This window comes from Lagopus leucura, unplaced genomic scaffold (genome assembly GCF_019238085.1).
Source record: "Lagopus leucura isolate 7727_CA_CO unplaced genomic scaffold, USGS_WTPT01 Super-Scaffold_100001, whole genome shotgun sequence".
Classification (NCBI taxonomy): domain Eukaryota; kingdom Metazoa; phylum Chordata; class Aves; order Galliformes; family Phasianidae; genus Lagopus; species Lagopus leucura.
The window spans coordinates 6,377,019-6,400,913 of NW_024962262.1; the positions used below are offsets into that span (position 1 = coordinate 6,377,019).

At 36.9% G+C, this 23,895-nt stretch overlaps 1 protein-coding gene across 6 annotated transcripts in view; it reads left to right on the top strand.

Moving 5' to 3' along the window:
• FRY (FRY microtubule binding protein) overlaps positions 1 to 23,895 on the top strand; it is a 206,952-nt gene that overhangs the window by 173,498 nt on the left and 9,559 nt on the right. For 4 of the 6 annotated variants that reach the window (XM_042867645.1, XM_042867639.1, XM_042867642.1 and 1 more), the window contains exons 49-59: positions 233 to 394; positions 1,161 to 1,235; positions 2,262 to 2,432; positions 4,439 to 4,447; positions 7,909 to 8,109; positions 8,621 to 8,782; positions 11,908 to 12,071; positions 13,206 to 13,395; positions 18,139 to 18,288; positions 19,718 to 19,816; positions 20,454 to 20,537. In XM_042867645.1, coding sequence (XP_042723579.1) covers positions 233 to 394; positions 1,161 to 1,235; positions 2,262 to 2,432; positions 4,439 to 4,447; positions 7,909 to 8,109; positions 8,621 to 8,782; positions 11,908 to 12,071; positions 13,206 to 13,395; positions 18,139 to 18,288; positions 19,718 to 19,816; positions 20,454 to 20,537 — 1,467 coding nt within the window. The remainder of the gene's footprint in view (positions 1 to 232; positions 395 to 1,160; positions 1,236 to 2,261; positions 2,433 to 4,438; positions 4,448 to 7,908; positions 8,110 to 8,620; positions 8,783 to 11,907; positions 12,072 to 13,205; positions 13,396 to 18,138; positions 18,289 to 19,717; positions 19,817 to 20,453; positions 20,538 to 23,895) is intronic. The other 2 variants (XM_042867640.1, XM_042867643.1) reach the window with 1 other exon arrangement.

The window sequence follows — 23,895 nt, forward strand, 5'->3', positions numbered from 1 at the left end:
GTTAGCTATTTTTTAATTCAAGCACAAGCTACTAGGGATGGCAGCAGCTACTGAGAGTTCACAGTGAAAAGTAATGCACATACCAAGTGACATAAAATTTGCTACACTCCTTCTTTCACCCATGCTTGTGATGTTCAGAGCAATCTTTTCCTGCAACTGAAGTGATTGGCCCCATTTTAAGTTCCTCCTGGAGCACTGCGTTGTATTAGTGAATATTTACTCTCTGTTTAAGACTCCAATTATTGGGAGGCGGTATGATGAGCTGCAGAGTTCTTCTGGACGAGATGGTAAACCCAGGGCAATGGCTGTCACCCGAAGCACTTCTTCAACCTCATCAGGATCTAACTCCAATGTCCTTGTTCCTGTGAGCTGGAAGAGACCACAGTACTCTCAGGTAAACTCCTTTAAAATAGCCCACTATTCCTTAATAGTTGCACTTGGAGCAATTGAATTAACACAAATTGGATTCCAGGCTGTGTGTGCTAAATATCTCTCTCGGATTCAGAAATGAACTGAGTTATGTTTTGTTTCCATATGGCATTCTTTTAACCTGTAGACCTCAATGTCAGATGACTCAGCTGATGGGTGAGTTCAGGTGTCAGCGAGGAGAGCAGACAGACTGCAAGTGCTGTTTTCTAAATGTTGTTTTCTTGGGAAATGTACAAAAAGAATTCCTTGGAACAACATTCCTGAAAGTAATGTTTGATTATGTTACTGATTTTTCTAGCTTCAAGTTAAAACTATGCATAATAAATGTATATTGTTTTTTTTGTAATGCATAATTAATGGCTTGGTTTTTTTGGTGTGGTTTTTGTTTTTAACATAGCAGATTATATAGGAATGACTCAGCCCTTAATTTTGCAGATCATAATTATATACATGCCTAATTGGAAACTTCTAAACTGTCCTTTCTGAAGTTATCCACAGGATCTAATGTTTTGCTATTAGGCTTACTAGGCTAATTTAAAAATAATAAGCACTAAAATAATTAAGAGCTATTTTTATTTCTCTTTGTATGTACAGTTGCTCTGGGAGCAACCCTGAGAGCACTGAATGACTGAACTGTTGATTGGTTTTTTTAATTAATTTTTTTTATTTCTAGCCACCAGAAGAATGAGTGGCTTGAAAAATGCTAACTTGAGAAATGTCTTGTCTTCTAGAAAAGGACAAAGGAAAAGCTGGTACATGTCCTTTCTCTGTGTGGTCAGGAAGTTGGACTGAGTAAAAACCCTTCAGTAAGTAGCCTTCCATTGACCATTTCTGTGTACCTTCGCACCCAGAACTTTAAATGTGAAGAACTATATTTCCCAGTGCTGCTGATCTGATTTGTATAATTTAATGTCATATTGCAGTCATTCTGGTTTACACTGGCTCATACTGCAGTTCTCAGTGTACTGGCCCTTGGGTGAATGGCCTTCTTACTTAAGGATGATTTACTTACAGAGCTACGTGCCTTTTTGTTGAGAGAGATGTGTTGCTAGAAGTTTGATATATGACAGCTAAGTGTGTACAGTAATGACCTCTGGTATTACCAGTCTGTAGCCTTTATAAAGTACGTAATCAAATTACAGAATTAAAGCTGAGGTGGAGTCTGATTTTTCTGTTAGGTAGTACTTATAACTTTACTTTTTAAAAATTAATATTTTCTTGTGCTAAGAAACAGGCAATAGATCATCTAAGGACATTCTTGAAATAATTATTAAATATTTTCTACAAAAAAAAAATTCTAAACCCTCTTCTGAATATAGTTTATGTATCAGTTGTATTCTGATGAACAGATCTTTCATTTCTACAAGACGGGCATTTTCACAGCTAAATTGCATGTATAATTATTTTTAGTAGGAAAGGAAAAATTATCTTCTGATTGTATTTCTAATCTTGACAGATTTTAAACATCATTGTTAACTAGTTTTTTTTTAATTATTATTATTATCTCATTCCCTTGACAGTATCTGTGTTGCAAAGTTCTCTGAATATTGTTCCTGTAAATGCATACAAACATTTCAGGCAACATCAATCTGCAGCCATTAGGAGGTAGCTGTAATATTCTTGGACGTGTTCCTGCAGTATGAAATTGTTTCTTTGCACAAGTTTAATCTGAAGGCACCTGTCCAACATAAATAATAAAGAGTGTTCTAAAAATACTCAGTGAAGGAATTAGGTGTGTACTGGAAATACAGCCTTCTGAATAACCAATTACAGCTTTTAGGAAGAAACAACCATAGGGAACAGTTTGTAACAAGCAGTCCTTTGAATTGTAGGTGATTTTTTCTTCCTGTGGTGATTTGGATTTGATTGAGCACCAGACAAGCTTGGTGTCCTCAGAAGACGGAGCAAGGGAGCAGGAGAATATGGATGATTCAAACAGTGAACAACAATTCAGAGTCTTTAGGGACTTTGATTTCCTAGATGTTGAGCTGGAAGATGGGGAGGTACAGTACATTTTATCTAAAACATCTTTTTTATTAAAATACTTCCACATTATTTGTACTAAAAGCTGTAGTCCTTTTGTAATATGAAGCTTCAGCTGTGTAACTATAAACTTCATTTTGTGTTGAGATTATTTCTAATGTTCACTTACTGTTTACTTCAGTAGCATAACAGTGACAGGCTACCACACCCTTCCTTTTTGAGTCGGCTTTAGGAAACACTGCAGAACTGTTACTGGAAGATAAAGCTGCTGTTCTAATACCTTTTAAGTGAGCTCACTTCTAATTCAGTTTATTTCAAACACAATATTGAAGGTCTAAATTGTTAACAAGTTATATTTTGAGATTTTAAAAAGCATAAAATTGTTCCAAATCTGTTGGTTCATGAATAACCCTCCAAAATACAAATTCAGACCTTCAGGCTGTTGGTACTCCTACAACTGCTGATGAAATCACTAATTCTTAGAGAGATGCACCTTTCATTCTGCTGACACTGTCAGTGATTTCATCATTTCATACAGAAAAAAAAACAGAACCCCGGGGGCCCAGATCAAGTCTTCACAGGTCAGATTGCCTGGTAGCTAAACTGCTGAAGGGAAGAAGTTGGAAAAGTGCTCAAATTTGGTGTGCTGCACTCTTTGCTTATATAAAATTTGAAGTATATCTTTGTACTTGGGTGCCAAACAAGTCTAACAGTTTTGTTGCTATTTAAATGTTCTGGAATTGACAGCTCTTGTGAAGAGTGCAAATGTTCATCATACTTAACTGTTTAACCAATTGCATAATTTGGACATGGATTTTAACATGAATATTCTCAGGCAACACTCTTAGCCTTGAGAAAAACATGTACAGGAAGAAATAATCAGTTTTTTCCACTAGTAGAATTATTTAAGATAAACTGACCCCTCAACTGTGAACTGGCATCTGAATTTAACTTATTTTCCAATGAAAGAAAGGACGAATGAATGGAAGGAGATGTCACAGAGTCCTTACTTATGGTCAGGAATCTCCATATGAAAATGTAATTTAAGCTCACAGCTGCCCATTGCTTTGCTCAACAAAAAATTAAAATTAAATTAAAAAACAAGTGACATCATTAGTCGAAAAAAGATTAAGCAGATATTATGGAAGAACTTTATTTTCCAAACAGTGATAAAAAACGGCAATGCAGGGTTCCTTTGTCAGTGTGTACCAGATGCAATTGTTTCTGTGTCTTAAACGCTTTCAAGATATTACAAAAGATTGGGACTAATTATCATACAATAATTGTTTGACCAGTGGGTGATATGTAGGAATTTCTTCATTCTCTTCAGTTAAAAGCATATATGGATTATGTATAATTACACAGGATAATTCCTGTCCAACAGTGCACCTTCATGGACTGTGATCCTGCAGAGATTTGTTCTCTATATGTGGCTGACTTCAAGTCTGAAGCCTAACTAAATATATCAATTGTCTTAAGTTGGTTGTGAAAAAGATACTAAACTGTTCTAGTTTTATGTGAAATAGAACTAAAAATGTGGTCCTATACAAAAGGCAATTTGGAAATTGCCATGGATTGTATTCCAAGGTCTAGATCCAATCTGATTTACCAGTGTTTTACTGAAATTGCTCCTTCATCCAATTTCAGACCCAGTAGAATCTGTATCTGTAATGACTCAAAGGAAATCAGGTCTGAATTTAATACATTAATAAGCATTAATAAAAAAAGTGTTGGAAAAACTGACACTAGCAAGAGCCAAAAAAAAAAAAAAAAAGGTTACAATTTGAACAGGTCAGTGATGCTTTTATCCCCCCCGATCACAAAACTTTTTTGAAACTTAATAAAGATGTGAAAACGGTTAATGAATATTTTCAAACTTTAAAAATAGGTGTGAAGAGTTGAAGTATTTTTTTTTTATCACATTAGTTAAAACTGTAGGCAAATGTTTGTCTGTGATGTCTTTAATGCAGTAATTTTACACAGATTCTTTCTATTTGTTTTTCTATCTGTTATATCTGCTACCCAGGAACTTCAGGTAAGAACGCTACTTGAACTCAGATGTGCTGGTATATGTTTATGCCTTCTTGCAAATTTGTATTATAAGATAATCTCGTAGTTGTGCTGTTGCCCTCCCCCTCCTGTGTGTTTGGGTGGGTGGGCAGATGAGTGCCTGCCCTTCTGACAGGGGCTTCAGTTTTGTCTTGTGTTAGAATTATTTTGTATTTTCTTTCACAAAGTTAGTTTTAAATTACATTCTGCTTCATTTTAAGTCTGATTTTAACATTTTCAGTGTTCTTGACAAATTTTAAACTTTCTTAATTCTAGTATCAGCATTTCTATTGATAAGTATAATGTATAAGTATTATGTGCAAACAAAAGAATTCCCAGCCTTTCAGTTGCAGTATGTTGGCTCCTGTTAGCATCTCATGAAAGCTGATACTTGAGACCTTTTCAGAAAGCGTAGATTATTGTCAGTGAGAATAAATCAGTTAGTTCATACACCTTAATTCAGCTGCATACTCCTACTGCCTTTTCTGGAATCTGAAGAAAACTGAAAAGGTGCATCAGTGTTTGTGAACTGCGGTGCAGTTTCATATTTAGAGGGGGCTGCAATGACACAGAATTTGGATGAATTATAGAAGGGATTTGACAAAAAATTATTTTGCATCTATGTTTCTTGTATCTTGAATATCAGTTACGATATTCAAAAACAACCCCCAGAAATATCTTTGTCTCAAAATCCCTGTGCACTGGAAGATACAGTGATATGGAAGTGCTGCCATACTCTTCCACACAGTACTTTTGCCTACATCCTTCAGTATTTGTGTCAGTCCATTAACTCTGCCATTATATATGGTAAAAACTTAGGAAATACGTTTTCTATGATTCTTACTGGCTTTAGGAAGGAGATAACACTACTCTCCTCTACCCTGGGCTATATCCCTTTTCAGTGTCTCCCCTTTCTGTGCCTCCCCTTCCCCTGGGTTGTGGTATTGCTTAAAGTGGCTGCCACGGCCAGTTTGCTCCTGTACTCGAGGGCAATGATTGCGGAACGTTGGATGTGATAGCTGCTCACTGCCAGTGAAACACATCTGTAAGTGACTCTTTTCCTGGTGGCTTTGTCAGATAGGAGATGTCTTCACTCAAGCTGTAGATTAAAATGAGCATCCTCTCAAATACATCTTCCCTCCTGCTTGTTTGCTGTGAAATAAGCACTGCTTCAGACCACAAAACCTAGTCCATCTCAGTACACATGCTGACCTCTTGTATAAATTCAGTATGATATAGGTGTCCCTGTAGCAAGGCTATGCTAACACCAAAGCTATGGGTTATTTCAGCTCTTATCCTTTTCTCTTCCTTTTGATTCACTCCCCACTTCTAATAGCATGCCCTTCTTTTCTCTTCGTGTTGGCTTCCTTTTTAAACACATTGCAGAACTAAAACAGGACAGGAAATAGGCCCACAGACATGGGCTGAAAAGTTCATTGATAGCTGTCCTCAACATTGAGGATCCAGTTGTAATAATGGTCATCTTTGCTTGCTCATAGATTTTGCTTTGTTACTTATTAGGTTATTAACTCATGCAGCATGTCCCATTGCTGCTTGTGTCCATCCAGAGGAGGATAAGTTGCCAAAGAATTTGTTAAAATAAGTACTTGAGAACTGCACAGCAATTTCTATGAGTTAGAGATCTAATTTTTTACATCTTGGTTTTTATGCCCTTCCTGCATAAAATTGCTGTGTCTCTGGATGAAAACACAGGGTTCTTCTAATAAATGTATCAGGCTTCATAGCAAATTATTTATCATTTGCTCTTCAATGTAGTGCATTCTTTAGTACAACATGCTCTTGTAGATTGCAGTTTTTGCATTTTTGGATTCTTTTTTTTTCCCCAAAAATGTATTTGTCTTTTTTCCTAATACTTGTTCATGAAAAGCAAGCAGAGTGTAAACTACAACTGAGCTTTTCCTATTTCCAGTCGTTTTCCAAAGCTCCTTGCATTAAAGGACAGTGATGCAAAATAAGATCTACTTGTGCAGGCTGTCAGTTGATTGTTAAGGAAGTGAGGTCACTGTAGAATTAATTGCACATTGCACAGTTCGGGGCACCCATTTCAGGAAATGTCTGAGCCCTGAATATGGATTACTCAAGTGTTTAAAATCAGATATTACCTCTCTGAACTCAGACTGTATTTTTTCTGATTGTACATGGTTTCAATCTTCATGAGCATAGGATAAAGTCCTTCAATAATCAGTGATTTGCTAATGCTTATGATTTTTAGGCAGAACTATATTTTTTTTAAATTCAGCAGGCTCACACTTAAAAGATCACTGCCCACTTGAATTTTCAGCAGTTGGTGCGTTTGTTTAAGAGTGTTGGTACTTTAAAAATCCTGTTTTAAGAAGTCAGCCCTCAACTTTAATGAATGTTTCCTTTCTTTGTAAATTCCCTTCCTGTGTGATGTGACGTTGAGGGTTTTCACCTAGAGAAACCCAAACCTGTTGCTGGATACTTCTCATAGAAACCTTCTGTTGTTTCCAAAGCTCATGTGGTCCATGGCAGGAGCAGCTGCAGATGCACCCGCATTGCTGGACAGGAACATGGCCAGACTTGGTCTGGTTTTGGCAAAATACATGAAGTAATCAGAAAAATGGTAGCAAACTATTTGTCATTTTTATACATAAAAGAAATTAAGTGACCTTTGTACCAGTTGACCATCGTAATAAGTGGTTATGCAATTTGATTAATGCACTCAGTTTATATAAGTGTACGGGGGATTGAAATTAAAAGTTTATACAGAATGTTTGTTCCATTTGACTGTATCCTTTTGCAAAAAACTGATATTATCAAGAAATGTTAGTGAATGCTATACTTTTGAAGTGTAGTTTCAAGTAGTTCAAATAAGTTCAAGTGAAATAAGCCATATGAGCCTAGCATGATAAAAAAGTTTAAAATGTTTGCTGCTTTAGCTGTTACATTTTGCGTGCTGTAGGAGCAGTACATTCAAACCTACCTTAACTCATCACTGTGGTTACGTATGTACAGAAGGATGAAAAATCTTCAGCATATGTTTCACTATTGAAACATTGCTATGCCCTGTGCTCTTTATTGTTTAAACATCATTGGAAAAACCCCTTAAAATTGCTTCAGAACTTTTCTTTTGCCTGTCATTGCTCTACGGTATTGAGGTGTGTGTATATGTGGACTTACAAATCAAATTCTTAATTTGGCAAATGCATGAAAAATATCTAATACTGAAAAGAATCACTCTTCATTTAACTTTCATTTCCATGCTTCTGCTCTTACCTGCAGGTGAAGCACTGGAAAAAATTTTAAATGCTCCTGTTACATTGTGGCTTAACAAAGTAATATTTATATCAAATGTGTATTATATTTCTACATAAAAACATTTATCGACCTAACTTTGAGCTAATTATTAATTTTTTTGTACAATGAGTTTCAAATGCAGGAAGCTGACCCTGTATCCAATTTCAGGGAGAGAGCATGGACAACTTCAACTGGGGAGTACGGAGACGGTCTCTGGACAGCCTGGACAAGTGTGACATGCAGCTGCTGGAGGAGAGCCAGCTTTCTGGGAGCACGCCCAGCCTGAACAAAATGAACCATGAGGACTCCGAGGAGTCATCAGAGGAGGAGGACCTGACCACCAGCCAGATCTTGGAGAACTCAGACCTAGTAAGTTGCTAACTTGAAATTTAACAGTAGGTAGGGTTGTGTTTGTAAATAGGCTGGGCTTTTAGTTTCCTCTCGTTCAGGTGCAGTCTTAATCGTCTGACACTGGGAGATGACACTCACTACTTGCTTCTTCCTTATTTGCATATGTATGCAAGACTTAAAGTCCAAAACATAGGAAGATTCACTTCTGATTAGACACCCTTTTTTCCACAAATTAGTATACGTCTATTTTTCATTAATGGCCAGTAGTAAATCTTCCTGATGTATTTAATACTTACAGAAATAGGAGAAGACTCCAGTTTTGTAAATTGTGTCCAGTTTTCATTGTTCAATTCTAAGATGTTTATATGTTTTTCCAATATATATATGAAAAGTTTGTAATATGTCTGCATGTACAAAGAGCCTCCATCAGCGCCATTTGATATAACGCCTAATTTGCACATTCATAAAAGCTAAGTGATAGGGTAGCTGTGTACTCAATTATTTTGTCCTTTTGTTGTTTTTGGAACAGATTATAAATCTTTCCCCATCCGAGGATACAAACCACATTGACTCACTTTCTACGTCATGTGACACAACCTCAGCAGACCCTCATCATTTTAATATGGGAACATCTAGCTTTGACGTGTCTTTGCCTGATATGAATAATCTCCAAGTGCCTGAAGGATCCAAGGTTGATAAATTTTTACTTTCTTTTCCAGCTGCAATGGATTTCATGTGTCATTTTTCCAAGTTTATTTTGCATATAATTTCATGAAGAGTTTGATCTGTGAAAGCAAGTACATTCTGACTTCCTGAATGTAATGGCATCATGTAGTATATATATAACGTTGGGCACATTTGTAACCTTTCTGTTTTGTTTACAGTTTCTTTATTAAAAGATTATACTTATTGTTTCTTGGGGATATTGCACTATATATACACCAAGATGCTACTAACTCATTAGAAGATGAATTCATGGAGTGTTTACAAGTCACAGCTCTAAGGGAATGCTCTTTTGTTCTTCGTGCTGATTTAAATCTAGCTCATGGGGTGGGTGTATGCTTGTATTTACTGGGATTTTTTTGTGTGTGGGAACCTATTGTATGGTTGTGTGCACTGGATTCAGTTCTTGCCTTTTGGCAGACACTCAGAAATTTTAAATTCGTGACCACAATATTAAGCCATCTTGGAGGGAGGGAGGTAGCAGGATTTGCAAGGATAAAAGAGCCATGTTCAGCACAGTTTATTTCAGACACTTGAATCAGAAGACAAACATAATGTAAGGTTGGTAAATGATAATGAGTGTGGTTTCTTTCATTTTCTATTTGATAATACTTCTGTTTATGGGAGCTCAGGTGAACACTGTCCTTACAGAAATGTAATCCACAGGGGTTTTATTGTGGCTTTATAACACTTCCACCTTACCACTAAAGCTTTCTCTTCAGTGTTTGAGTTGGAATGTCTTCTGCAAGAAAGCAGTGTAAGAGAGTGCGGCAGAGGAGGAGGATGGTTGACTTGTGTGATCATCAGCTTTCATTCCTGTTCTTTCCTTTGATCTCTTTTACATGCAGCCGCACAAATAATTGATGTGGTACTGCTGATGCTGCATGTAAGAGAAGTTACGGAAAGTAGAATTCTAGACAGTAAGACATAGGTTGGAATTGTGCTGAGTATGGAACAAATTCTTTGTGCTAGAAACTTCCCTACGAGGAAGAAAGGACTGGAGGAGGAAAATGCAGTTAAGAATCAGGAAGGAGAGGAACTTCTTAAGGTAATGGTTGTGGAACAGATAAACTGATTACCATTTGTCAAAACAGCTGCTGGTGGACAGGTTATCATGTAACAACTGTGAGCAGCAGAAGTTGGCAGAATTTCAGTTCAGGAAGCTGCAGCCAGAACAGATATGTTTGCAGGTGGTGACCGTGACTAATCATGTGCATCCTGATGTTGTAGTTACTGATTTAATGCATAATAGCCATGCACCAGTGTTCAGCAAAAAGTGAAAAGCTTTGGAAAAGGTAAAAAAGTAAAGGATGAAAAGTTGCAGCAGAGTTTCTTGCAAGATTGACAAGCAAATTCAACTCATCCTGAGACAGGTTGGGGTGGTAAAGTGTACATAACCCAAGGCAATAAGGCTTTACCAATGTTATAAGGATGTATGAATTGATAAACTTTACACGTTGCACCTTCTCAGTGTTTTTCACGTCAAAGATACTTCTGTATTTTTACTCAGAAAAACTAGTTTGTTTATTTTAAGGAAGAAGTGATCCAATTTTTAGTTAAAAAATTGAAATTGCACCTAGGTAATTTTTGGTTAATTTGGTAACATAAAAACTGAACCCCTTCATGCTTCTTTTTCTGTCTGAGTTTTTATTTTCAGAGTGCTGATGGTATGTCAGCAGTGCAGAGGAAAATGCTTGTTTAGAGCTATACACAAAGTTTTCCTTGTTGCATCATAATCAAATACAAAAACATCGCTTCTGCTTTTAAATATATGCAGTGAATGAGAGCAACAGGCAGAATAAGCAAGCATTCTGAAATGGTTATTTCCAAATTCCAGGAGTTACCATGAATGAGAAGAAGTTAATTAAGCTTATTTTCTACTAAAGATAGTGACTACAATAATTTGAGATATTATTTGTAAGAGATCAAAAGTCAGTGATAAATAGTGCTATGAGAATGCACAGATTCAGATTATACATATTTTTCAAGTTACTGAAACTCATCTATTTCTAAAGCGTATTCCAATCCTACGTGTGAATTCCATTCCTACGTGAATCTGCGGAGTCCACTTTTTTTCTTTTTCTTTTTCTTTTTGAAAAATGAATTAGTCTCCAGTGGGTGTGAAATGTTTGCTTCCTCTTTCTTCCTCCTTTATTCTATCCCATCCAAACATGTTTGAAAGTGGTTAATGCTAACTCCTTCTCGATAAAGCATAAACAGTTTGTGCTGCAGTTCATTTTATCTGTCTTGAACTCAGGAATATTACTATCTTTTTTGCTCCCAACACACATGTACATGCATATGTGCATCTATGCAGGAGCACGTGCCTTTATGAGACATCTCAAATAGAAAAGATAAAGAGTTTATGACCTCCTTGCTGGAGTCATCTGAACCACCACTGCTGTGCAGAGATGTTGTGGATGATGTTGACAAAAGGCAAAAGATTGAAACTCAAACAAAATCTGTTCAGACTAAAAATGTAAGAGAAATTGAAAAGCTTTCCAGAAGAAATCAAGGGAGGTGATTAGATGTGTCCATTAGCTTTAGGTACTAACAGACAGAAAAAAAAGGAGTGATAGAAACATAATCCTTTTAATGGCCTGTAAATGCTTTGGCTTCCTCTTCTATGGCAGTTACTGAGTAAACACGGCATGCTAAGAATAATCCTAAATTCTAAACATGCATGCAGTTTTCTGGACAGTGATTGTTTTAAGTCTATCTTGAGAGTCTTTAATTCTCTCTCGGACACCATAAAGTAAGAATTAACAAGGACAGCCTGACAGTAACAGGAACCCTATTGTTCTTCCTGAAAAAAATGCATCCCTGCTATGTTGCCAAGTGTATTGAAATCTGAAATTCCTTGCAATTCAGTTGAAGAAATACCTTTAAAAACAAAATTTTTCTAAGACAGCAAGTTAAGCAGATACAGTCTTATTACAGAAGTGTGACTCGATTCGCGTATTTTATTTTATAGAGCTTTACATCTGTGCCATTTAACATGCCGTTTTATTTTTCATTAAGTACTTTCTAGGTTTTAGTGCTATTAACTTCTTAATTTGCTGTTTTCTAAGACATCATCGTTCACTTCCCTAGGTTGAAGCCATACATGCAGAGCAAGACACAGCAGTCCATGAGGATGAGCTTTCAGCATCTACAAATGAACTCCCCGGAGCATTTGAATGCAGTGATAGCCTCAGTCTGGATATGACAGAGACTGAAGAGAAAGTTGACAGGCTGGAACAATTTGCTCTTGCCAGGTACTTGTAAATGCTGCTATTTCTAAGAGGATTTTCTAAAAATCCTCTTAAGCTGTACAACAAAGTGGTATCAAGATGTTAATTAACTTAATCATTTGGGTACTGGAAAGGTAAGCATAAAATTATCAATATAATTATCACACAACTACAGAAAGAAAAAGATTTTCCTTATAGGAGAAACAAGATACAAATTGTGCATACACCTATGCAGTTAGTCATTTTATACATGGTATATTTCATTAAAAGAGAAAAATACTTTTTAAAGTTTTGCAGTAACAGAAATACTGCTGAGTTAACTGTTCAACAGATTATCCATGCATTCATCCTTTTGATTGCTTATGGATCATAAGGAATTTATATTGCCAAAAATCCTCCAAATGATGCATGGACCCCAGCAAATGCTGCACGAAGGCATCAGGATTCTTCCATGCTATGTGCAGGTCCTTCAGATTTTGAATGCTGAGTTAGACAGCAGTCAGTATCTATGAAGAGTAAAGCAGTAGGAAGGCATAAAGAGGCCTTCTGTCTCTGTACCACATGTTTCAGAATCAGCTCCTGTTCTTGGGAGCTGCAGGAGTGTTTCTCTATCACAAAGGCTAACACACAGGAGCAAGTAGCTTAGTACTCTTTTAAAATAAGAGTCAACCTGTTTAATTCACCATGAAGAACAAGAGTGATGCTCCGTGCTAAGAATGTGTTGTTTGTGGGGGAGTTAAACCAAACATGTCAGAATGTGTACTGTTTGTACACACAAAGATATTTTTTTCCAAGCTTTTGCTGTATATTAACGTAAGCAAGTTTTCCCAGAATAAGTGTTTTCCTCCTAAGTTCTATCCTCCTGTGAAATTTCAGCCTTCCTTTTCCAAACCATTCTATGACAAAACAACATAGGTTCCTCAGGGTAAGGTAATGCAGATTTGAATGGCCTGAAGATAGGGAATCCAGTTTGGAGATTTTACCTCATTGTGGCTGAAGTCCTGCCAATCTTCAAAAATAATTTGGAAGATCATGAGTATTTTTAGAAAGATGCTGTAATTGCTCATGGAATTTAACCTCTCTCTCTTACAGTGTGTTTTATCTGCCACCTCCTTGCGCTTCTGCTTTCATCATGGTTTATTTTCTTTTCTCCTTTAGTTTTGGAGATGTTGATCGAAATGCCTCCCCTCCTCCCTCACCATTTTTTTCTGCCATCCTTGCTGCATTTCAGCCAGCAGCATGTGATGATGCAGAAGAAGCCTGGCGTAGTCACATCAACCAGCTCATGTGCGATTCTGATGGTTCCTGTGCAGTTTATACATTTCATGTGTTCTCTTCCCTGTTTAAGGTGAGAAAATAAGAGACAAATGAAAAATGTGTAGAGTGTGCATGGCTACTGATTTTGACAGTAGTAGTAATGAACTAACAGGGATAGTTTTTCAGGTTTTTCAAGTGCAATTATTATACCAGATTTTCATGTAGAGCTGTCTTCTGTAGTCATAAAAATAATACAAAAATAAAAATCTCATACTTGAAGGCTTGAAAATAACACTAAAAAAATGTGGATCTACTCTAAATGGTATTTTCTTCCATGCTTTGCAAATTGCTAGAAATAGCCTTTTCAACTCAAAGGACTGTTAATCTTCCATGTTAAACTGTTGAGATTTGACAGTGCCCACTGTAAATGTCAACGATGTTAAATATTCTGTAGCTAATCATTTGCATAGAAATACCTAGCTGCCATCATGTAACATGAACTCCAGAAAATGAGTCTAAAAACTATAAACAGATCTGCATTCTAAAACTGTGTATTTACAAAGACAAGCATCATGCAAACAGATTAGAAAAAAGGGGTAAAATTTATGATCTGTTCTAAGGAACCACTATCTAGTTTGCATGTCATTAGTTCTTAAGCTTTTTTCCATGGTTTGTCCTGTTTTATGTGAGGCAGCAGTGTACACAACAGCCAGGTAATTTCATGCAGAATTAAATTCCATGTGGTCTCAGAGTATGCTATTGTTTTTAGCAATTGTTATAGCAGTGGGTACTCTGTTAATAAATATACCATCTTGAGATCTTTTAATGTATTGAAACTGTCCTTACGAAAAAGAAGCATCAAAATTTAGGACTCTCTTCTCCATCCTATTTCCTCTGGAGGAAATAATTTTATGCCTTTTAGCTGTGCACTGTACTCTCCTTTAAAGATTACACCACTGTAAGTAGAGGTACCTAAGAAGATAAGCATTCATTTAAGCACTAATAAATGACTATTTGAAATCTCAGTGCTGACTTGAGTGCATGACGGGTCAACTTTGAAAATTAGAACTGTGGTTCTTCATAATGTGTATTTCAGCTTTTTCCTTTACATCAGTCTTAGAGGTTGGTAGCTCTGTTCAAGTGTTTTGAGAGCTGTCCTTTTTCTCCTCCTTGAAGGGGTGAAAAGGAATTGCTGTTGTGCACTGCTGAAAATTAAAACAGTATATAATAGCATGTAATGCAAAACCTGAACATTACTTTTGAAGTGCTTGTTTAACTCCAAAAGCTGACACACAGTGCATTACTTGTTCTGCTTCTCCTGTTTTCAAAAGATAACCTACTGATTTTCTTCAGTTGATACCGGATAAGAAAGATTTAATACTGCTCTTAAAAGATTTTTCAATCACAGTGGAACATGGATAATAGTAAATGAAAAAAACGTAAGGTGTTGAGAGTATCAAGATACCAGGATTTTCTAAATGGGGTAACAGATACATTTTTACTTTACAAAAGTAGCGGTTATTTTCCCAGATTTTTTTTCGTAAGATCCCAACTTGTCTGGAATTACATTGTGTTGGCGCCATTAGACTTTGCTACTCATCCACGATCTTAAAAGATTTTTGACCCTCACCACCAGGAAGTTTCGGAAATAGGCCCAGTATGTGCAAGGCTTGCAATGCAGAGTGCTGCCAAAATGTTTAACCGTGAAGCAAAGTCCTTGTTTGGAGTGTTTTGTCAACTAAATACTTGGTGAAGCAAAGGAAGTGTGTTTTCCACGGTGCCTACATTTTGGTCTTCATCAAGTCGATGGTAACTTGGATGTTTGCCCACAGCACACTAAACTTGTTTAAAATTCCCGAAATTACTGAAGTACTTTTTCTGTAAACTGGTCGTATCTCAGAGATCTCTGGATAATCCTTTCAGGTCTCTGCTCTAAGCTGCCTCTTTGATTTCTGTCAAATCCAATGACTTTCAGAAAACCATGCAGTTCCAAGACAAGCAGATTTGTGAGCCAGCAAGTAGTTTGCCCAGTTGAGCCTTTTTGTTAATAAAAATCCTCTTCCCAGAAGAAAAAAAATCAGATTAAGAGGAAAAAATTCTGGGGATGTTTTCTTACTTCTCACATTCACATGAAACACAAGACAAAATGCAAGCATATACCTATGATGACAATATGATGATGTTGTCATTATTATTCCTGATAGTTTTATTTATTAAAATGTATGTATGGCCCTGCTCAAAAAATTTCGGTCACTGTAATCTGTACCCAAAGGGACATATCTGAGATAACTTGTTGTAGAACTGATAGTTTCTAAATGCTTTCATTGGCAGTTTTAATACTTCACAACTTCACTCTGTAAGTCTGTTACATTCTTAGCTATAGATTGATTGTTGCTTTCAAGATTGTATGAAAAGGAATGCAGTAAAGGAATATGTTGTCTACTTAACACTATCAGCTATTGATGAAGCCGTGGCTGAAATGTTTTGAGAGAGTTATGTTTGTGAAATAAAGTAGGATTGTTTAAAGTAATTCATAGAGTGCTGGGAGAAAACTGAGGAGTTTGTCTTGCTAGGGGCTACAACTTTCGCCTTGGTCAAATGTTTTTTTAAGCTTCTTTGTATAAACTCTTCTTAACTTGTCTGCTAAGATGAAGCCTCACATCATCTTTTGGCAGTGTTGTTCATTATTCTTCCCATTCCTTGAAAACTCCTCTTCCTCTGTTTTACATCCGTGATTTCTTGCTCTGCCTGCTGTGATACATTATTTTCTTTGTAGTTCCTGCTTATAGTTGAAGACCATTGTCATGACTTCATCTATCCAAATCTTGTCTTATTTAACTTCAGTTCTTAACTTCAACCATCACCATAAGTCATATTTTCTAAACTTCTAGGTGTTGCTATGGGCTTTCTTCAATAAGTCTGTGTATTCCTTGAAAAGCAAGAGCAGATTCTCTACTTTGGCCGAAGTTCTGACCAGCAATAACTAGAATTGGATTAGATGTTCTGTAGAAGCTATTCCTGTGTAAAATCTTGTGTCTCTCTGATAATTGATTTACTGTAGGATACAGCTAATTCATTTTTTGCTTGTAAACCAATTTAATAGGCAGATCTCTTTCTACAGAGCTTTGCCCTCCTGTCTACTCTTCATCGTGAATGTGCACTGTAATTGTTTCTGTGTACAGCCTTGTCCTTTGTTTCCCTGCACTATTTTACCAGTCTGCCAAGATCAATGTGAATTATAATCCTAGCTCCCAGATTGCTTGCAGACCCCACAGTTCAACCATCTCTGCATTTAATAAGCGTGTTGCATGTTCCATTATTAAGTGTTTTCATTAATGATTTGGGTAGTGCCTGAGACAGATCCCAATGGAATCCTACTCAATTTATCTTTTCAGTTGGATAGTGAGCTGTTTATAATTAACTTCTGAGTATGGTTTTACATACCTGGTTACCTATGGACCCATTTTTTCTACCTAAGACAGTAAATACATTAATACAGAACATAACAATTGTTTCTCCTAATAGAATGCCCCTTGTGTCAACCACAGACTCAAGTGCAGCAGAGAATCTGAGCTCTGTGCTAAGTGACATGTGTAGAGCGTTGTTGATGTGTTGAAGATGGTAGAAAAATGCAGTAAGACAAACAGCAGATCTTGAGTGTGAATCTGACTGGTTCAGATGCTTTAGAGAGAAGTTCTTAAGTTGCACTGTAGAGAAATTTTTTCTTTAACTATTTTAGAAATAATTTATGGTGCATACCCTACCTATAATGTGATGGTTATTATTTATTTTTGTAAAGAGTCACCCAATCCACTGGTGTCTGTTATCCATAAATTCTGAACTGAGCTCGCTTGATTTTAGACACTTCGCATCTGGACCCCTGAATAGGAGGACTAAAGGCCATATGTGTCTGTCACACAAACAGGTGTTTGGGAAGCACTTTTCTGCACTGAGGAATGCTTACAGTAATGCAGCTCCTAACTTACATTCCTCAGAGAAGTACCTACAGTTATATGGGGTAAAATATAAAAATGTTGTATATTTTTATTTTAAAAAACATTTTCGCCTTATTCTCACTAGCTGAGGAGTTGGCCTTAGTGAAATACACATTAGCAATGAAACCTGTTCTGTATTTATCAATACAAGTCCTGTGAGACTAAATATTTTTGTTACTCACTTAATATATTAGCTGATGAAAAGGAAGTGTCAGCATTAGGATGCTTCTGATGGTTCTGGAGGACTGGCTGTTTAAGGACTCAAGATGACAAAAAATGAAAAGAAATCTTTTGAGAAGAATAATTCCCGGATGCAGTGCAGTATTTTTGGAGTCCTCCCAAACAACAGCAAACTTTTAGTAAGAAACCTTTTCCCCCAGGGGAAAGCAAAAGTTCTGTTCTGCTTTTCCGTGCTGTTGTTTGGCATTAGGATGTCTATTATACTGTCTGATTAACCCCTTGACATGGAATACTAACAAAACAATGCCCGGAATGGACAGAAAAAGTAATGTGCTGATCAACTCTGTTAACCCTGTACTGACAAGAAAACAAACTACATGTGGGTAAAAGACTTTACATAGATTGAATCATGTTTACAAAAATATATTTCAGCAGTAGATGATTACTGACTCTGCAGCTAGTTTCACAGCCGCACAGCTGTGCACTCTCTCCAGCATAATAATTGTTGCTTCATATCCATGAGCAATGAGTTCTGAGCAGGAAGGTGACCTCTGTTACACATTATTGTATGACACACACACTTCAAAAAAAAAAGCATACAGTTTTGTTTATAAAAGAACTTGAGTAAAGAATATGATAAAGCATATTTTGCTTTACAGAATATTCAGAAAAGATTCTGCTTCCTAACCTGCGATGCAGCCAGCTACTTGGGAGACAACCTGCGAGGAATAGGCTCCAAGTTTGTGAGGTCTTCTCAGATGCTAACATCGTGCTCAGAATGTCCTACTCTTTTTGTAGATGCAGAAACAGTGAGTATATTCTTTTCAAATATCATACGCTGCATAGCAGTGTTATTTCCCCTGTTTCATGTAAAGGCAGTTCCTGTACAGATACGTCAAGAGAGTACCCACCTCCCATCTGTAATTTTTCTTTTTTCTCTTGTTCTTAAGCAAATTTCCATTAACTTCTCATACTCTTTTACTAACTAAGTACTGACAGATGGGCAATACAATGTGTTGAGCCTGTGTGCCAGAAAGCAGTACAGAAGAGGTGTCCGCTGGGTTTGTTTGGCCACACAAATGGCAAAGGAAGAGCTGTTTTTAACATAGTTCACCATGGCTTCATATGAGACATTAAAAAGATCATAAGAAATTTACATAAATCACTCCAAAAGTTATTCCTCCTGTTTATTTCCATGGAAACCACAATAGATACAAAAAAGTACAGTAATGCTATTTGATAGAGCAAATTCTCAGCTTCAAAATACTAATTTACAACATAGTCACCACCATTAGCTATGCATTTTCACCACTGATGAACAAGAGTCTGCATGCCACGCTCATAAAAATCTGCACCAGTGGTGGTGACCACTGTTTATAGTTGCTGTGACAGCATTATTGCTTGGAAAATGTTACCCACATAATCCAACTTTATCCATGCTAACATCCACTGTTTGGTCTCCATAAACATTCAGCAAGTGTCAGTGAATGTCAGTGGGTGCCATTTTCTCCTCATGGAGGAATTCAGCCTTTGCTTCAGATGCATTTCCATGTCAGATGCCATTCTGTCAGACTGTCCCTCTGCTGCCATCTGTCACATGGCATCAAAATGTGATGGAATATTGGTGAGAAGGTTCAACTGCAACTGCCATATCACCAACATCTGCTTCTGATGTCGTGGGCCAACATCTTAAAACAGAAGGCATTACATTCAGAGTAGCCCTTTTATATATTAGTAATTGAGGCGACCCTTCTCATTGTTTTCATTCTGGCCCCTGTTTGTCCAAAAGCTTCAGGAAAATGTGACTTCAAATGGGAGCATTACTTCTGAAATGCAATCTTAGGCCTGCTTTTGGCCAGCTTCTGTGACCACAAAGCACTGTGCTTTACATCATTAGAGAGCTGTAGAGATTAACCAGATGAGCTTTGTGCAGTGTTTTTGGTCTAGGGAAAAAGTCCTTTGTGAAGCTGCTAAAAAAACAAAGCACAGCTTCAAGTCCAAATTACCATCGGTGCACCTGTTGCCAGTAGGCTCTCAATATACTATTCTATTTATCTATTTTTTTTCATAAACATAAAATCAGGTAATTTTTGTTATTGGTGTATATAAACCTAAGTACTATTTTGCAAGATATTTTTTCTGCTGTTATTTCCTATTCTGATAGTATTTTTATGCTTTTATAGTGACATTTGCTAGCTAATGAAATTAGCTAATGCTAATGAAATTTCACTTCTCCAGCTTCTTTCTTGTGGCCTTCTTGAAAAACTGAAGTTCAGTGTCCTAGAACTGCAGGAATACCTGGACACATACAACAACAGAAAAGAAGCAACTCTCTCGGTACGCTGGATTGTGCTTTGTGCTATTGTTCTTGTTTTTCTGTGTGTATATTGACACTATGTCAGGAGACTGCAGGTAGTGTCTAATTGGTGTGGATGCCCCGTCCCTGGAGGTGTTCAGGGCCAGGTTGGATGGGGCCCTGGGCAGCCTGGTCTAGTATTAAATGTGGAGGTTGGTGGCCCTGCATGTGGCAGGGAGGTTGGAGATTCATGGTCCTTGAAGTCCCTTCCAACCCGGGCCATTCTGTGATTCTGTGTTTAACATTCAATAAAAAAGAGTATTTCAGATACTGGATTCATTTCATGTTCCTTCCTGAGCGTATGAACCAGAACTTAAAATGTATTAAGTCCTTTAATTTTAGAAACATCATCATGTTTAATATTCCTAATCTTTCCTTTCTCCCAGCTAGCAAATAATTCTTTCTTTTTCTTGTTTTATGCAATTCAAATATTAATAGTACTAATAGAATGTAAAATTGCAGTTGTTTAAATTGTACTCAAAGCAAATAGTCTGTGTGAATAAAAATCAAAATTGCAAAATTTTGTTTATGTTCTATGTAACTAGAATAATGTTACCATTATGCAAATCAAGCTAAGGGCTTTATTCATATATTCTTTCAATTTATTTCTGAAAACAGTGGCTTGCAAACTGCAAAGCAACGTTTGCTGGGGGCTCACGAGATGGAGTTATTACCTGCCAACCGGGGGACTCAGAAGAGAAGGTAATGAGTGAGAAGGATTATTTCACTTCTCTAAAGTGACATGTGATATATCTTGTTTTGGATCCACAAGGTCATGCTGTACTTCCCCCTTCTCTCACTGATGGAGTTCGGCATAATCCAGTTTTCACACTTAAGACTTACAGGAATTGTTGTTGCCTTGGCCGAAGGAAATGACAAGTTTTCAGAGGCAACACTTATGCCTTCCTATTCTAGACAAGGAATCAGAGTTAACCCTGCCTGGGCTGTGTGTGCAATCCATTTCAGAGAAGTCGTTTTCCCACAGCACACTGTCTCTGAAAATCAGTCCTGATGTACTGTGCTTCCACATTACTCCCATTTTGTCTACAGCTGTTACAGACTCAGCCTGCAAAACAGAAAGACTTACCTGGTTGAAATCCACTTACATTAGCAGTTACAAAATAATGACTGTAAAATGACCGGTTAAATTATTTATGCTTTAGGAAAGTATTTATAGCAAAGGCAAAATAGCTCTTCTGTCACTTCTAAACACAAGTTTTACACATAAGTGTGTGTATATATATATATCTGTGCATATATATTTAGCATATTAATTCCAGTTAAGAAATCAGTCATTTCAGAAATCAGCATGATCCAGTGGCATGCCTGTGATCTGATGTACTACCTATAAGAAACAGGTGATGTCTTTGTGCTGTAGAATGAGTTGGGTTATTTTGTGGGTTGTATTTCTTTTTTGGAGGAAAAGGAATGAGGACATTGAAAAAGGAGGAGGATGAAGAGAATTAGCCAAAGTCAAGGAACAGCAGGAGCATGTAGAAAAAAATAACATATCCTATTTACATGAATTATAGCTTATAACAGGTTATAATGACATTTTCAGAACTCTTTTTTTTTTTTTTAAGACATTGTCATGTTGGTTTTGATTGTTTGTCTTCTCCCCCAAATCATTTTATTGTCTTCTGTTTTTATTTTAACCTCTCATTCCATCTCCATGTATTTCATCTTCCAGTTTGACCTCAGTTGCATTTGTTTCTTTGGTTTGGTTTGATTTTGTGCCGTTGCTCAGTAATCCCAAATCCTTGCCATCCCTGCATTTTAGCTTCCTTGATTTTATTAGCAAATCTGATTTGCTAATAAATCCTCTGGCTGTAGTCACAGGTGGTGGGAAAACTGTCTAGTCTTCCTCCATCTGGCACTGGCACCAGCAAAAGTTGCACATGCCTTCCTATGCGTTTAAAGAAGATGCTGTCTCTTCTGTAATTGTTACGGTGTGCCAGGAAGTCACAAGTGAGCTATTCTCACATCTACAAAAGAGGGGCCTGGAACGTGTGCTACTGCCTGTCCTGCCAAGTAGATCGGGAGAGGGAGATTAAGTGATACATGGAGAGGCACAACAATTGGGCTGTCTGTGGATGACCTCTGCCCACTGGTGCACAAGACTCTGATCAGTGGCTTCAGGTAGTAGGTGTTATGTATGTTGCTGTATGCAGTTTGTTTATACTCTTCATCCCTATTTTGGTAACCCCCAAAAATGGATGGAGGATCAGACATCTTGCTGATCATCTGCTTACTTTCTTTTTGGAAAAAGTACAGCTGAGAGAATGCTGAGGAGAAGGAATAAAGTATGAACTGAGCTCACATACAAATGGTCTGAGCGCTTCTAAAAGTTAATAAATATGTTCCATTTGCATGTTTGATTATTACTTTTTTAATTAGGTGTTCTTTTTCTCAGATTTAAATGTGAAACCAGAGTCAGTATTTTTACTGCTTATCAAGCAGTCTGAAAAAAAGGTTTCTTACTCTTGCAAGAATCCTTGATAATAATAATAACAATAGTAATAATAATAATAATAATCCTCTATCCCAGCAATGTTCTTTCAACCCAAAATACATTATTCCTTGGAAGTGGACAGGATGGTAGGTGTTTGATCAACAGACATATTTGTTTCTTCCCCTTCTCAACTCACCTGTCAATTGAAAACAGCTCTTCCCAAGGGAACTTTCTCATATATAATAATTCATTCTATTTATTCATCAAAAGAATAAATGAATACAAAGCAAAAGAATAGAAACAAAAGAATAAACAAAAGAGTAATGGGAAAAAGAGTTCAGAAAAGAGGAGAAGGAGAAATGTTACTAGAAAGGGAATAGGATAAGTAATTCTTAGATTGACAGATATTTTTTTTCATGCCTTTCCTTTTGTGTTCTCCCTTAGCCTGGATGGCCAAAGAATCTACCAGCTGCAGGAAAAAAACATCTGTCTTACAGTGGTAGCCATTAGGGAACCTGTCTGAACTCTTAGATTTACTGATGGTTTGACTAAGTCCTGAAATCCTGCCTAAAACTTCTGACATAAAAACAAAAGCGAAACACAAATAGCTAAACACAAAACCAGGCTGCTTCTGAAAAGATTCAGAAATAATTGCAAGGAAAAAAAGCAATACCTTGTTCTATGGAGTGCAGAAATCTAGGATTCTCAGAACTCCCCAGAGAACCCCAAAACAGACATAAGATCAGATTCAGTTTTGCCATCAGGGTTGCATCACAACTAGCTTAAATGGGTTTTGCTTGCCTGTGTGCACAATTCATTTGGCACTGATTTCCTTAATCAGATCCTAGTTCCAAATAATTGCACATGATTTGTTGACTGTTGTTACTGTTGCTGAAAATAGGCAAAGGCAAAAATTGCTTATTCTGACATTAAAGGAGCTTGAAATAGAAGTTGTCAAGGCCAGCTACTGGAACTAGCTAATTGGGTAACAGCTGAATGTCCCAGAATGCCTTTCCACCTCTTACTCTTGCAACAGATTGCATGATTGGTCCATGTCTCTGATTTGTAAGCTGTGACGCTACATTCAGTCATTTGATGCTGCAGAATTTTAAGCACTGAGGAGTTAATCTATTGACAGATTACCTGCACAGACTGTTATGCTGTCTGTCCACATGTAACAGATAAGTAGATCTCATGGTACATTCTTGCTCCCTACCAAATGGGGATTCTTATTTTTTTATCTAGCCAAAGACTGGTTTGGGGCGTTTGGGGTTTGTTATTTTTATTTTTGAAAAGAGATACATGAAAGATCCCACTTTTAAAGACAATTATTAGTAACTCATTCAAATAAGTATTTGTCTCCTAATGAGACATTCAGCTTACTCTGCAAGTCCAAAGTCAGTATACACTTTCCTTAAAACTTGCTCATTCAAAAGATTACAGTCTATTGAGTGTGGGCTGTACAAACTCAAGCTGTTAATGGATTTTTAAAGCACACTGCATCCCTTAGCACTTTGCTGGAGAAGTTGAGAATGTGCCTTTTGCTGTGGGTTTTCCTGTGGCTGAATGTTCAATGACTCTGGGCCACCTACAGGACTGAAGGTTTAC